This window comes from Oncorhynchus mykiss, chromosome 8 (assembly GCF_057628025.1).
Source record: "Oncorhynchus mykiss isolate SJ-2025 chromosome 8, ASM5762802v1, whole genome shotgun sequence".
In the NCBI taxonomy this organism is placed as follows: Eukaryota; Metazoa; Chordata; class Actinopteri; order Salmoniformes; family Salmonidae; genus Oncorhynchus; species Oncorhynchus mykiss.
In genome coordinates, this window is record NC_143029.1 from 24,384,164 (window position 1) to 24,398,628 (window position 14,465).

The 14,465-nt window shown below is 43.5% G+C and overlaps 1 protein-coding gene across 10 annotated transcripts; it reads left to right on the forward strand.

The window, feature by feature from the left end:
• The first annotated feature begins 739 nt into the window (after nucleotides 1–739).
• Nucleotides 740–10,308, forward strand: znf512 (uncharacterized). 10 transcript variants are annotated; one of them, XM_021612034.3, is made up of 15 exons: nucleotides 740–840; nucleotides 1,565–1,703; nucleotides 1,964–2,019; nucleotides 2,268–2,341; nucleotides 2,557–2,882; nucleotides 2,970–3,593; nucleotides 3,830–3,954; nucleotides 4,043–4,129; nucleotides 4,208–4,306; nucleotides 5,969–6,136; nucleotides 7,681–7,875; nucleotides 7,989–8,090; nucleotides 8,208–8,270; nucleotides 8,461–8,559; nucleotides 8,722–10,308. In XM_021612034.3, exons 2-15 carry the CDS (start codon nucleotides 1,592–1,594, stop codon nucleotides 9,154–9,156), a joined length of 2,565 nt encoding a protein of 854 aa, XP_021467709.3. In that variant the 5' UTR covers nucleotides 740–840; nucleotides 1,565–1,591; the 3' UTR covers nucleotides 9,157–10,308. The 10 variants fall into 10 exon arrangements, with proteins under 10 accessions (XP_021467709.3, XP_021467708.3, XP_021467713.3 ...); XM_021612033.3 differs by having other exon boundaries at nucleotides 746–1,307; XM_021612038.3 differs by having other exon boundaries at nucleotides 746–1,307; nucleotides 2,557–2,660.
• Nucleotides 10,309–14,465: the final 4,157 nt, after the last annotated feature.

The following is a 14,465-nucleotide window of genomic DNA, read 5'->3' on the forward strand; positions in this document are numbered from 1 at the left end:
TCGGGACACACAACCTTGCGAAAAACCGGCCAGTCTTCAAGCCCGTAGTTCACTCCTAAAGTCTATAGAGCTTCACTCTAAAGGCCAGGTAATCAAAATGATACCCCAATTGCTGTCCATTAGACATCATCACTTGATCTTTCAGCGCAGTTGCGGGTGGTATTTGGGTTCTATACACACTTAGAAACCACTTTTTGGTGCATCGTATATTGTGGCTTTATACTTGGCCCTTTCTCTATGTTTCAGCCGCGGCCCTGCTTCCGTTGTTACAGTCATCACTGCTTTGCCACTGACAACAACCCTAAGGGAAATACAATAGGGTGGGTGTGGCGTCACCCTCTTTGAAATGTTCAAACACAATATAAAGCACAGGTGGCACCAGAAGCCTGCCTGCACCAGTCTCACCTATAAGGTCGTCAATAGTTACCACAGCCACAAAGTCATAAACCCCGCCTATTTCTATAATTTATCTTCTTAAAATGTGATTTTAAACCTAACCCTAACTTTAAACCTAACCTTGACCACACTGCTAACCTTATGCCTAACCCTAACCTTAAATTAAGACCAAAAAAACTAATTTTAGTTTTCATTATTTTTTTTTGCCTACATCCAGCTGCTGTGTCTGGATCAGGTAGAGTACTACTAGGAGGCGGAGCCATCGTAAGGTAATATGAAGACATAACTGATCTGGAATCTGTTTTGCGTTCTGCTCAACAAAACCTGTTCGTACTGGATGGCTGTAAGTAACCGCCCCTTTTACAGTCGTGGTGAATGAGATGGGAATCTCATTTGTTGTCTCGGCAAAGAGGGCGTTTCGGGAATGAAGTAATCTCAAAGAGGGTATGCAATATAGATAATTGATACTATAGGTTTTGTCGGAGCATTATTTTTAATTAGATATCCTCTTGAAAATTTCAGCATGGCCATTTGATGGTCTTTCTATTCAAATAACCGAATCCAACGAGTGGTTAGGCGGATCGTTGTCGGGGGGAAATGACAGAGGGGGACTAAAACAGGAAGGAATGGCAGCTAACCTTGCTAAGGAGTGTGCGGTACGGGTAGACGTTTCACAATGTAACGTTAAGTGCATCAAACAATTAAATTAGTAGGTGGCTACATTGTAGCCAAGTTGTTTGAGCGCGTGTAGTGCAACGGTTAGAACGTTTACATTATATCAGCATCCAGAGTGTAGATTTGCTGCAACGTCACTGCAAAGCAAGCGTTCCCCTTTTTTGTGTGGCTATTCGTGGAAAATGATGGTGGCTGTGGCTCTAGAAACACTGCTACTGCAACACTGCTCGAGTAAGGTACACTGCTGCACTGAATAAAACAGAACCAATGAGTTCATATTAGGCCTACCTTTGTATTCACACGGGCTCATCCTGCGTTTACATAAGGGTTGGTATGCCACGTGATTCTTCTTAATGTGGACATCAAATGACTAACAGAATGGATGTTCCCCAGACGAAATAATATTAAAGGCCTTTTATCAATTATGTGACGGTGATGATGTCTATTGATGGACTATGTCATAGAATAATTCAGGCCTGGTGTTGTTTTGCAGTACTGATCGGTCAGGTCAACTGCAATCATGGATCATCGTCAACTTCATCATCACACACAAGGAAGCATGTCACCATCATATGTGCCAAGGAAGAGGAAGGCTTCACAACCAAAACAAAAAAGTGGTGTTCCACTACCAGGTAAATGTCACTAAACCGTCACTGTCACTAGATGATTGACAAATTGTCAGTTTACTCAGCAAACTTTGGAGTACTGATAAATTACATTATGTCCAAATTTGTATCTGGCCAGTTGCAATTGCAGATGTCTTGAATCATCATTATGATTCATGTATGATCTTCATTGATGTATTTCATGCAGAATGTCTTGGAAACGCTCCTTCACTAGTGTTTTGTAAGGAAAGAGATTAACTAATGAAAATGTGACCATAATCCAACAGCTATCCAGAAGATGCCAGATATGAGTGTGATGAGCATGATTGGTGTTCCACCTAAGGTAAGAATAAATACATAGTCTTTCAGTTCTACTTGGCCATTATGAGTGTTCCTACCAAAGCATGGGTGCACTATTCCAGTCCTCAACATGAAAATATAACAACCATCATGAGGATCTAGAAATTATTTAGCATTAAGCCCTTCTACATCAACATATGATGGTCCTTAGTGCAGTGTTCACAATAAACCTTGTAAGATCCTGTGGGACACTGGATCTCTTCTTTACAGTTCTGTACTTGAATATTATAGAATGATGACCCCCATGCCCAGGCGACCCAAAAGATGAAAAGATCATATGGCAGAAAAAGGTCAATGGGCCCACTGTGAGTTTCCTTTATTTTAATTGGCGATTGCTGTATGTTTTCCTTCCCATCACTGACCTGTCCAATATTCTCAGATCTCCACAAGTTCAAAGTGTGTAGGTGATAGAGGCATTTGATCTGGGAAATAGTCTATGCTTGTGCACAGTTTTCACTGTGCAAAAGCTGACCAGAGTAGTTGTTGTCATGTGAGTTTGGTGCTGTGTGTCACTGTCTAGGTATGAGGATCTTCAGACTGTCTCTCTGGGTTCTGGTGTGGAGGATTCAACCAGCGAGACGTCCTGCTGCTCCGTGGTGTCTTCCAGCCTGGCTGTAGCCAACGGTGAGCTGCCTCCTCCTCCACCACTCTCTGCCAGACTGCCTCACAAGCTGGTGGCTAATGACTGCTGGCCCAACCAGGCCCCAGACACAAGCAGGGCCCAGGGCCGGGGTCAGGAACCACACTTGCCCTCCGATTTTGCGATTAAGAAAATTAGGAGAGTGGAGGTGGACAACAACAGCACACCTTCTGCTACAAATTTCCCTCAAGAAGTGAGACAGTCAGGTAGTTATGTTGCAACCATCACTTTATTGTCTTCTGACCCTATCTCTCTCAAGTTTTAGTTCATGTTAAATGTTTCCTTTGATGCAGTTCCAGTTCCTGTTGGAGGTGGGCATGTCCATAGCCATGTCCATAGCGGTCACTCAGTGGGAGGTGGGCATAGCAATATCTACAGCAGTCTCTCGGTTGGAGGTGGACATGCCCATAACCATGTCGACAGCAGTCACTTGGTAGGAGGTGGACATGCCCATAACCATGTCGACAGCAGTCACTTGGTAGGAGGTGGACATGCCCATAATCATGTCGACAGCAGTCACTTGGTAGGAGGTGGACATGTCCATAGCCATGTCGACAGCGGTCACTTGGTAGGAGGTGGACATGCCCATAGCCATTTTGACAGCGGTCACTCGGTTGGAGGTCGGCATGTCCATAGCCATTTTGACAGCAGTCACTTGGTAGGAGGTGGACATGCCCATAGCCATGTCCAAAGCGGTCACTTGCTTGGAGGTGGGCATCTCCAGAGCAGTTACCCTATTGGAGGTGAACTTGTCCAGAGCAGTTACTCTGTTGTAGGTGGACATGTTCATAAAAGTCACACTATTGGAGGTGTGACTATCCAGAGCAGTCACAGTCACCCAGCAGAGCCTACCGAGGAAGAGAAATCTAAAGTCTTCACCTTCACAACCAAGAAGGAACCCCCAGTCTACCCCCCAGGTGAGAGGACTCCCCAGGTGAAAAGATTAGCAAATAAAATATCACCATAGATTCAATCCCTAGCAACACTTTACATTAGTTCAGTTCATCCTATACCTGTGTAATAACACGCATTATTTTAGTAACCATGTTGTATTAACAATGTTACGTAATACTTTGGTAATTGCATTGTAATGTATTGTTCCTTATTCCACTTGTACAATAACAAAAAACACTCCACTTCCTGTGTGGAACAGGAAGTCAAGAAGAGAGGTGGCAGCTGATGATCCTGGGCAAAGGCCGAGTCACGTGCCCCAAGTGTAAAAGTGTGAGCAGGAAGACTGTGGATGGCCTGAAGAAACATATGGAGAGCTGCCGATTGGTGTGTGTGCCGTACTTACAATAACAGCCTCCCATGTTGCACTTGGTTCAACTGAATCTCAAAAACAAAACTAATGTGTTTCTTGTAGAATCCCTTCACGTGTCAGCAATGCGGGAAACAACTGAAGTCTTCCACGGGAATGAAGTACCACATCATGGCAGACCACAATAACCTGGTAAGGCCATTCTCCCATCTGACGCTGGTTTTGGTGTGTTCCATGTTGACATTGGTGTTAACTGTCTTGTTTTTCCAGCCCTCACCAGATGACATAAATGGCCTGAATGACCAGTCCATGAAGGAAAAATTGAGGAAGGTGCTGAAAAGGATGGGCAAATTAAAATGCTCGAAAGAGGTATGATTCCTTGATGGTGTCTGTATCTGAAATTCCAGTCACATTAACCATTGTTGGTAGTCTCCCTAGGCAGTCTGGTTGCCTCTCACATTAACAATGTTCTGACATACAGTACCAGTCAAAAGTTTGGATACACCTACTAATTCAAGGTTTTTTCTTTATCTTTAATATTTTCTACATTGTAGAATAATAGTGAAGACATTACATCTATGTAATAACACATATGGAATCATTTAGTTACCAAAAAAGTGTTAAACAAATATATTTTCTAGATGACAGCTTTGCACTCTCTTGGCATTCTCTCAACCAGCTTCACCTGGAATGCTTTTCCAACAATCTTGAAGGAGTTCCCACATATACTGACGCCTGTTGACTACTTTTCCTTCACTCTGCGTTCCAACTCATCCCTAACCATCTCAATTGGGTTGAGGTCAGGTGATTGTGGAGGCCAAGTCATCTGATGCAGCACTCCATCACTCTCCTTCTTGGTCAAATAGCCCTTACACAGCCTGGAAGTGTGTTTGGTCATTGCCCTGTTGAAACACAAATGATAGTCCCACTAAGCGCAAACCAGATGGGATGGCATATCGCTGCAGAAGGCTGTGGTAGCCATGCTGGTTAAGTGTGCCTTGAATTCTAAATAAATCACAGATAGTGTCATGAGCAAAGCACCGTCACACCTCCTCCTCCAAGCTTCATAATGGGAACAACGTATGCAGAGATCATCCGTTCACCTACTCTGCGTCTCACAAAGATATGCCGGTTGCAACCAAAAATCTCAAATTTGTACTCGTCAGACCAAAGGACAGATTTCCACCAGTCTAATGTCCATTGCTCGTGTTTCTAGGCCCAAGCAAGTCTTCTTCTTATTGGTGTCCTTTAGTGGTGGTTTCTACGCAGCAATTCGACCATGAAGGCCTGATTCACGCAGTCTCCTCTGAACCGTTGATGTTGAGATGTGTCTGTTGAACTCTGTGAAGCATTTATTTGGACTGCAATTTCTGAGGCTGGTAACTCTAATGAACTTACCCTCTGTAGCAGAGGTAACTATGGGTCTTCCTTTCCTGTGGCGGTCCTCGTGAGAGCCAGTTTCATTATAGCGCTTGGTGGTTTTTGCGACTGCACTTTTATTTCTTAAAGTAATGATGGACTGTTGTTTCTCTTTGCTTATTTGAGCTGTTCTTGCCATAATATGGACTTGGTCTTTTACCAAAATAGGGTTATCTTCTGTATACACCCCTACCTTGTCACAACACAACATATTGGCGCAAAAGCATTAAGTTAACTTTTTAACAAGGCACACCTGTTTTAATTGAATTGCATTCCAGGTGACTTCCTCATGAAGCTGGTTGAGAGAATGCCAAGTGTGTGCAAAGCTGTCATCAAAGCAAAGTGTGGCTACTTTGAAGAATCTAATATACAAAATATATTTTTATTTGTTTAACACTTTTTTTTGGTTGCCACATGATTCCATATGTGTTATTTCATAGTTTTTATGTCTTCACTTTTATTCTACAATGTAAAAATAAGGAAGAACCCTAGAATGAGTAGGTGTGTCCAAACTTTTGACTGGTGCTGTAGGTCTGGGATTTCATAGTCTACATCGTTGGTACATGGGAACTATAGATGTGTTTCACTCTAAAGGACTGTGTTACATTACAGGGCTGCACTGGTAGTTTCACCAGCATCATGGGTTACCTGTACCACATGAAGAAATGTGGGAAAGAGGAGTCTGAGCTGGAGAAGCTGCTTCTCAACTGCCAACACTGTGGCAAGGTCTACAAGTCCAAGGCAGGCCTGGAGTACCACCTCAAGTCGGAGCACGCACCAGTGAGTTCGCTATATTGCACTGCCTTTACAACAGGGATCTTCAACTAGATTCAGGGGTGGGTGGGGGAGGCACAAAATTGCAAATCATCTGTAGACCGCAAATTGACCACAATAATCAGAAATGGATATAATATTTGAATAAAACAATCATTTTAAACCTTGCTTACATTTGTATATGATCACATTTTGCGTGGGAATACTTGGGAGCAGATTTCCAAAATTATAATCAATTGGAGTTGATTTCCTGGTGTTTTTACGGTGTTTTATTTATTTAACCTTTATTTATACAGGTTTTTTCTCGTTGAGATAAAATCTCTTTTCCAAGAGAGACCTGGTCCAATAGCAGCAGGGGGAACAACGTTTCAGACATAACAACTTACACACACTAACACAACATTAAACAAAGCTATAAACACACATACAGTACAACAATTACATATTACATTAAAAACACAAACATCTTGACTAAAAACAGCTGGCTTAAAAACAATTACACTCTTCTATGATATATACATCGATCAAGTGTTTAAACTCCACCAACGAAACTAGATCATCACATTTTAAAATGTTCAGGAGAGGATTCCAGGACCACGGTGCTAAGTAACTAAAACTATTTCTACCATGACCTGTTCTAATTTTTGGTACTGTTAGAAGCAAATCAGAATGGGACCATCATTTATATTTATTTACTGACCTGACTAAAAAAGAACAGAGATAAAATTTCATTTTACCCAACATGGCCTTATAAATCAGTCTATACCAGTGTTTAAGCCTACGCAATGTCAATGACGACCAGCCAACAGCTCTGTAGAAATCACAATGATGTGTTAGACGTTTCTGATTTGTAATGAAGCTGGGGGCTGCATGATACACTAAATCAAGTGCTCTCAGGGTAGTGGCTGAGGCCTGCATATATATAAGATCACTAAAATCTAAAACCGACCATAATGTACATTGTACCAGCTCCTTCCTGGCCTCAAAAGAAAAACAAGCCTTATGCCGGTAATAAAATCCTATTTTCAGCTTGAGCTTCCTTATCAAGTTCTCTGCATGCACAGTGAAGCTCAGCTTATCATCAACCCACACACCCAAATATTTGTACACTTTAACTTGCTCTATAGTATGTCCAGCCAATGTAGCAATGACATGATTTGTAACATGCCTGGCATTTATGTCCAACAATCCAGAACTTGGTGGGGTCAAATATAACCACCTGTGCGCCAAATTCGTCCTGGGAGCTACCAGTTGGGGAATCCTGTTTTACACTATACACTTGTCCACTAACTAATAAGACAGTCTTTCAAGGTTACAATTCACTGGGTGACATTCCATCGCACAACATGCCATTGTGCTCACAATCTGTAGCAGTTACATTCTGGCAACTTCAATGTCACAAACATTTCTCAGTATATCCACCCACCCATTTCCCAGAGCACCCCATTCCTTGGTCTCTTTTTTTATTTATTTTTTTTAGCTAATTTCTCCTCTCTAAATTATTTGAGCTTCTCTTGAATGGGTGATGTTAGACAGCTGTCTCCCCACAGGTGCCTCAGAATGCAGAGGAGGAGGAGGTGAAGGCTCAGAGAGAGCCCAACCCTGAGAGGACACCCAGCGGCCGGGTCAAACGCATGTCAGCCCAGGTGGCCTTTTTCCACCTACAGGAGATTGCTAATGACGAGCTGGCCAAGGAGTGGCCCAAGAGGAAGGTCATCGGAGACCTTGTCCCAGACGATAAGAAGGTGAGGACACTTCAACACTAAGATAGTCCTAGATGTGTGCTCATGTACTGTATCTATTCCTGTGGGTACATTGACCTCCAGATGTACCATTCTTTTTCTGTTGGGTTCCACAGCTGAGATATGCCCGGCCAGGGCTGCCTGCCTTCAGTCAGGAGGTCCTTCGGAAGTGGAAAAACGAAGTGAAGCTGCAAAAAAAAGTTCAGTGCCCAAACCTGGTACGACCCATCGTTTTTTAAATGATCTTTTATCCCATATTGCGTATAGTTGAGATGTTGCTCACTGTACTATACTTGTGTTATAATGTGACTATGAAACTTTCTGGTTTCCCTCAGGGCTGCGGCTCGGTCTACACCAGTGTGTCTGGACTGAAGGCTCACCTTGGGCTCTGTGGAAGGGTATGGAATAGATTTACTCTCACTGCTCTGCTGTCTTTCACTTCCAAGTACTGCAACGTATCCAGAAGACAGGGAAAGTTATTCAGCTGAAACTGAGTCAATTCTTCAGCATAAAAATCTGATGTATGCACAGGAATTAATTCCATTATTAAGCATCTATTTCAACCAAATCTTTTCTCTCATTATGCAGGGGGACTTTGAAGCAGGGAAATACAAATGCCTAATCTGTAAGAAAGAGTTCAACTCAGAGAGTGGGGTGAAGTACCACATCAATTCTGTCCACTCCCAGGTCAGAAATGTATTTGTTTTAGACTTTTAACCTCCATGATGACCTACTGTATCATATTAATGTATAATGTTTTGCCATATGAATAAAGTACTGCAAAAAGTCATGTTGTAGTGCTTTTTGGTGGCATACCATACTAATTTCCTTTGTCCTGTGTTTTCTTAGGACTGGTTTGTGGTGACCTCAAAATCCAAGAACTTTGATAAGGTCCTAAAGACCAAACCCAAGGTGCACAGCACTGTGAATGACCCCACTGACCAGCTCCAGCAGCAGACCCTCCATGTCTTCACCCCCGTCCTAGAGCCCTGGCAGGACATGCAGATGGGACCCCCACCAGCGGTGCCCGAGTCAGCCCTGCAGGTCAACCCTGAGGCAGCAGAGGGGAAGAGGAGGGGGAAGGGGAGAGGGAAGGAGAAGGACTGCTATGACTTCACTGGCAGTGATCATTCCAGCAGTAGCAGCAGTGGCAGCTCCAGCAGTGGATCAGAGACAGAGGAGCCTGAGGGCCAGACACACAACGTTGACCAATGGGCACTGCAGAGACCCAGTATCATCGAGACCCACCCTGAAGCCGCCAAGCGACCCAGAAGCAACCTCTAGTTCGGTTTGATCACCTGACTTCCGATCAGGGGTCCGTGCAGGAGGGTGCAACGTTACAGAACGTTCAAATAGAAATGCATTCTGCATTGGTCCTGGGATGTGTAGTCTGTGTTTCAACTGTAACTATGAGATCATCTTAGCCAACTTTTAATGTGTCTTATTATTTTAATAAGATTTATAACTTTTTGTTTTCTGACGTGTTTACTTAGACTTTTTTTTAACCCCTATTATCGGTAGACTTGTGTTCCTCTACAGATTGTGCCTAGTGTATGGATTTATTATTTCATACAACTCCTTATTATAACTGAACTGTTATCAGACCTCTTTTTACAATGCATATTTAACCAAAGCATGTGGTGTTAATGTAGCCTGCATTTTATATCATGGATTGTGAAATGTTAACGCAGGATGAATTTGGAATACGGTGGTTGTCGGTTATAGTTGTCCGTGATGTGTTAACGCTGCATTGTTTGTGGATGTACGGGCCAGATGGAAATAGGTGCATTTGTCATTTTATTTACTCTCTTTGTGCCCCTCTGCTGTAAGATTGTATTTAGTTTATTCTTCTCCTGTTGAGATTTGTCAGTGCGCTTCTGTTTAAGGTTTGGAATAGATTCATCTGTTTTACTTACTTTTGAATAATGAAGCTGCCCTTAATTTTTTTTAACGATCCCTAACACATTGATTGTTAACAATTGGGTTTCCCTATTTGATGGCTTAGAAAATGTTACAAAGACAACCAATGTCTTTCAGATCAAAGATTCTGCTTGCGTCCGTGATCCCTGGAACAGAAACGGGCATAGTGCATGCACTTCTATATTGACTGAAATTAACTGCTCAGTCTAATCATAGGCATATTCCCGTAACCCAACCTTGTGAAAGTTGACAAGTGTGCCATCATTTTTGTCTGGCATTAGACACTGCTTCTTGAGATGACTTGTGTTTAATGAACCAACTGTTGTTAGTCAAATGAAAGGGAACACACTTCAATTCACCATTTGCTTTTCTATTAATGGAAAAACTATTGTTTCAAGATTAGAAAACTGCATTATACCTTTTTCTAGAAGTACTGTAATGTACTCCTTTTTTTTTTTTACTACCAGCAGTGTTAGCTATATCAACAGGTGAAATAAAAAGATTTACATAATTCTACTAATTTTCCATTCTCATTTTGCCATTGTTTACACAGTAAACAAACCATATTCTAATAACTGCAGGTGTTAAATTAAAGATAAGTGATGCGTCGCCTGAACAAGCTCTGGTTCTATTCACTTCAGTACTTTGGCCTCCACCTGTGGCAGAAATGTGTGTCACAGCCATGCAGCGAGGCAATATATTACTGAACAAAAATATAAACAAACATGTGAGGTGTTTGTCGTGGAAATTTCCTCTATTTACCAAATCATGAGAGCAAACCACACACAAGTCAGAGTTAGTTATCACAAAGTCCATCTTTAATTATATGAGCTCTATCACAACCCTGTGACTAAGATCAATTCAGTGTCTATCAATGAATTCTCTGAGAGCCCCTCACACATTGTTACTGAGATCCTTTATAGCAAAGACACACATATCCAGACAGCATAGGCATAATTTATCATTCAGCTTTGTCTCCTAAACTATGTTATTTTCTCAAACTCAGAACCATAAAACAATCCTCCATATCAACAGGAATATATCAAATCCATCCTATCTTGACAAAATCACAGAGACACCCTGACTGGCACACAGACATTGTGGAGCCAAGAGATACACGCTTGACCTCTCCCCTCTCTCCGGCCCAAGCAACTTAGTCTTGACATAGAACAGATACTGCAACCCCGCCACAGTATTATACAAAAATAACATTCTGATGAGAAGTAACTTACAAACATATGATGAATATAAAACATCTTACCTATGTTACCAACCAATTCTGATTATTCCCCAAAATGTTGGTTTCATGAGCTGACATAAAAGATCCCAGAAATGTTCCATGTGCACAAAAAGCTTATTTCCCTCAAATTTTGTGCACAATTTTGTTTATATCCCTGTTAGTGTTAAGGGCGCTGTACTGCAGCGCCAGCTGTGCCACCAGAGACCCTGGGTTCGTGCCCAGGCTCTGTCGCAACCGGCCGCGACCGGGAGGTCCATGGGACGACGCACAATTGGCCTAGCGTCGTCCGGGTTAGGGAGGGCTTGGCCGGTAGGGATATCCTTGTCTCATCGCGCACCATCGACCAGCGCCACTCCTGTGGCGTGCCGGGCGCAGTGCACACTAACCAAGGTTTCCAGGTGTACGGTGTTTCCTCCGACACATTGGTGCAGCTGGCTTCCGGGTTTAATGCGCTAGCCTGTACGGGAGTTGTAACGATGAGACAAGATAGTAACTACTAAAACAATTGGATACCACGATATTGGGGAGAAAAATGGGTAAAAATGTAAAATTAAAAGGTATGTAAAACATCACAGCACAATTGAAAAATATATGGCACATGGTCTATGGTGATAGGTGGGATGGGCTGAGAGTGGCTGAGGATTGGGATTAAAGAGCTTATGTTTAGTAATGTATTGTTATGTGACTGCTTTATATAAAAGTACCATGTACTGTATGTCAAATGTGTATGCAAAATGTAACATGTAAACTGAGCAAAAAAAGGACCCTGTCTTTCAAAGATGATTTGTAAAAATCCAAATAACTTCACATTGTAAAGGGTTTAAACACTGTTTCCCATGCTTGTTCAATGAACCATAAATAATTAATGAACATGCACCTGGGGAACGGTTAAGGTCAAAGTTATGAAAACTTAGGACACTAAAGAGGCCTTTCTACTGACTCTGAGAAACACCAAAATAAAGATGCCCAGGGTCCCTGCTCATCTGCGTGAACGTGCCTTAGGCATGCTGCAAGGAGGCATGAGGACTGCAGATGTGGCCGGGGCAATAAATTGCAATGTCCGTACTGTGAGATGCCTAAGACAGTGCTACAGGGAGACAGGATGGACAGCTGATCGTCCTCACAGTGGCAGACCACATGTAACAACACCTGCACAGGATCATTACATCCAAACATCACACCTGCGGGACAGGTACAGGATGGCAACAACAACTGCCCGAGTTACACCAGGAATGCACAATCCCTCCATCAGTGCTCAGACTGTCTGCAATAGGCTAAGAGAGTCTTGACTGTGGGCTTGTAGGTCTGTTGTAAGGCAGGTCCTCACCAGACATCACTGGCAACAACATCATCTATGGGCACAAACCCACCGTCGCTGGACCAGACAGGACTGGCAAAAAGGGCTCTTGGTTGGATTCGTGTTTACTGTCGAAGGAATGAGCATTACACCAAGGCCTATATTCTGGAGCGGGATCGATTTGGGGGTGCAGGGTCCGTCATGGTCTGGGGTGGTGTGTCACAGCATCATCGGACTGAGCTGTGCGTTACAGGGGAGACATCCTCCTCCCTCATGTGTTTATCATCCTTCAGGCTCATCCTGACATGACCCTCCAGCATGACAATGCCACCAACCATACTGCTCGTTCTGTGCGTGATTTCCTGCAAGACAGGAATGTCAGTGTTCTGCCATGGCCAGCAAAGAGCCCGGATCTCAATCCCATTGAGCACGTCCGGGACCTGTTTGATCGGAGGGTGAGGGCAAGGGCCATTCCCCCCAGAAATGTCCGGGAACTTGCAGGTGCCTTGGTGGAAGAGTGGGGTAACATCTCACAGCAAGAACTGGCAAATCTGGTGCAGTCCATGAGAAGGAGATGCACTGCAGTACTTAATGCAGCTGGTGGCCACACCAGATACTGACTGTTACTTTTGATACATCATTCCATTTCTGTTAGTCACATGTCTGTGGAACTTATTCAGTTTATGTCTCAGTTGTTGAGTCTTGTTATGTTCATACAAATATTTACACATGTTAAGTTTGCAGAAAATAAACCCAGTTGACAGTGAGAGGACGTTTATTTTTTTGCTGAGTTTATATGTAAAATGTATATGTAAAATGTATGTATATGTAGCAGAAAAGCTATACCAAAAAATAAATAAATTGAAATATTTGTTCTCCGAAGAGGGGTTAAAATAATTGTGGAACGCTTTCGACACCTTGTAGAGTCCATGCCCTGACGAATTAAAGCTGACCTGAGGGCAAAAGCGGGTGCAACTCAATATTAGGAAGGTGATCCTAATGTTTTGTGCACTCAGTGTAGAAGTGGGTTTTATTGCTCACTGCCAGTAGGGGGTGCTCAATGTAATTACATTATCCATATACTTTGGCAATGATCTATAATCTAGATGACTGATAGGGGTGCTGTGTTGAAGCCTCCGTGCCTCCATCTTGGCACTCTCTCACCGTTGTAAAAAATACACTGCTCAAAAAAATAAAGGGACCACTTAAACAACACAATGTAACTCCAAGTCAATCACACTTCTGTGAAATCAAACTGTCCACTTAGGAAGCAACACTGATTGACAATACAATTCACATGCTGTTGTGCAAATGGAATAGACAACAGGTGGAAATTATAGGCAATTAGCAAGACACCCCCAATAAAGGAGTGGTTCTGCATGTGGTGACAACAGACCACTTCTCAGTTCCTATGCTTCCTGGCTGATGTTTTGGTCACTTTTGAATGCTGGCGGTGCTTTCACTCTAGTGGTAGCATGAGACGGAGTCTACAACCCACACTCAGATAGTGCAGCTCATCCAGGATGGCACATCAATGCGAGCTGTGGCAAGAAGGTTTGCTGTGTCTGTCAGCGTAGTGGATGCGCTACCAGGAGACAGGCCAGTACATCAGGAGATGTGGAGGAGGCCGTAGGAGGGCAACAACCCAGCAGCAGGACCGCTACCTCTGCCTTTGTGCAAGGAGGAGCAGGAGGAGCACTGCCAGAGCCCTGCAAAATGACCTCCAGCAGGCCACAAATGTGCATGTGTCTGCTGAAACGGTCAGAAACAGACTCCATGAGGGTGGTATGAGGGCCCGACGTCCACAGGTGGGTGTTGTGCTTACAGCCCAACACCGTGCAGGACGTTTGGCATTTGCCACTGGCGCCCTGTGCTCTTCACAGATGAAAGCAGGTTCACACTGAGCACATGTGACAGACATGACAGAGTCTGGAGACGCCGTGGAGAACGTTCTGCTGCCTGCAACATCCTCCAGCATGACCGGTTTGGCGGTGGGTCAGTCATGGTGTGGGGTGGCATTTCTTTGGGGGGCCGCACAGCCCTCCATGTGCTCGCCAGAGGTAGCCTGACTGCCATTAGGTACCGAGATGAGATCCTCAGACCCCTTGTGAGACCATATGCTGGTGCGGTTGGCCC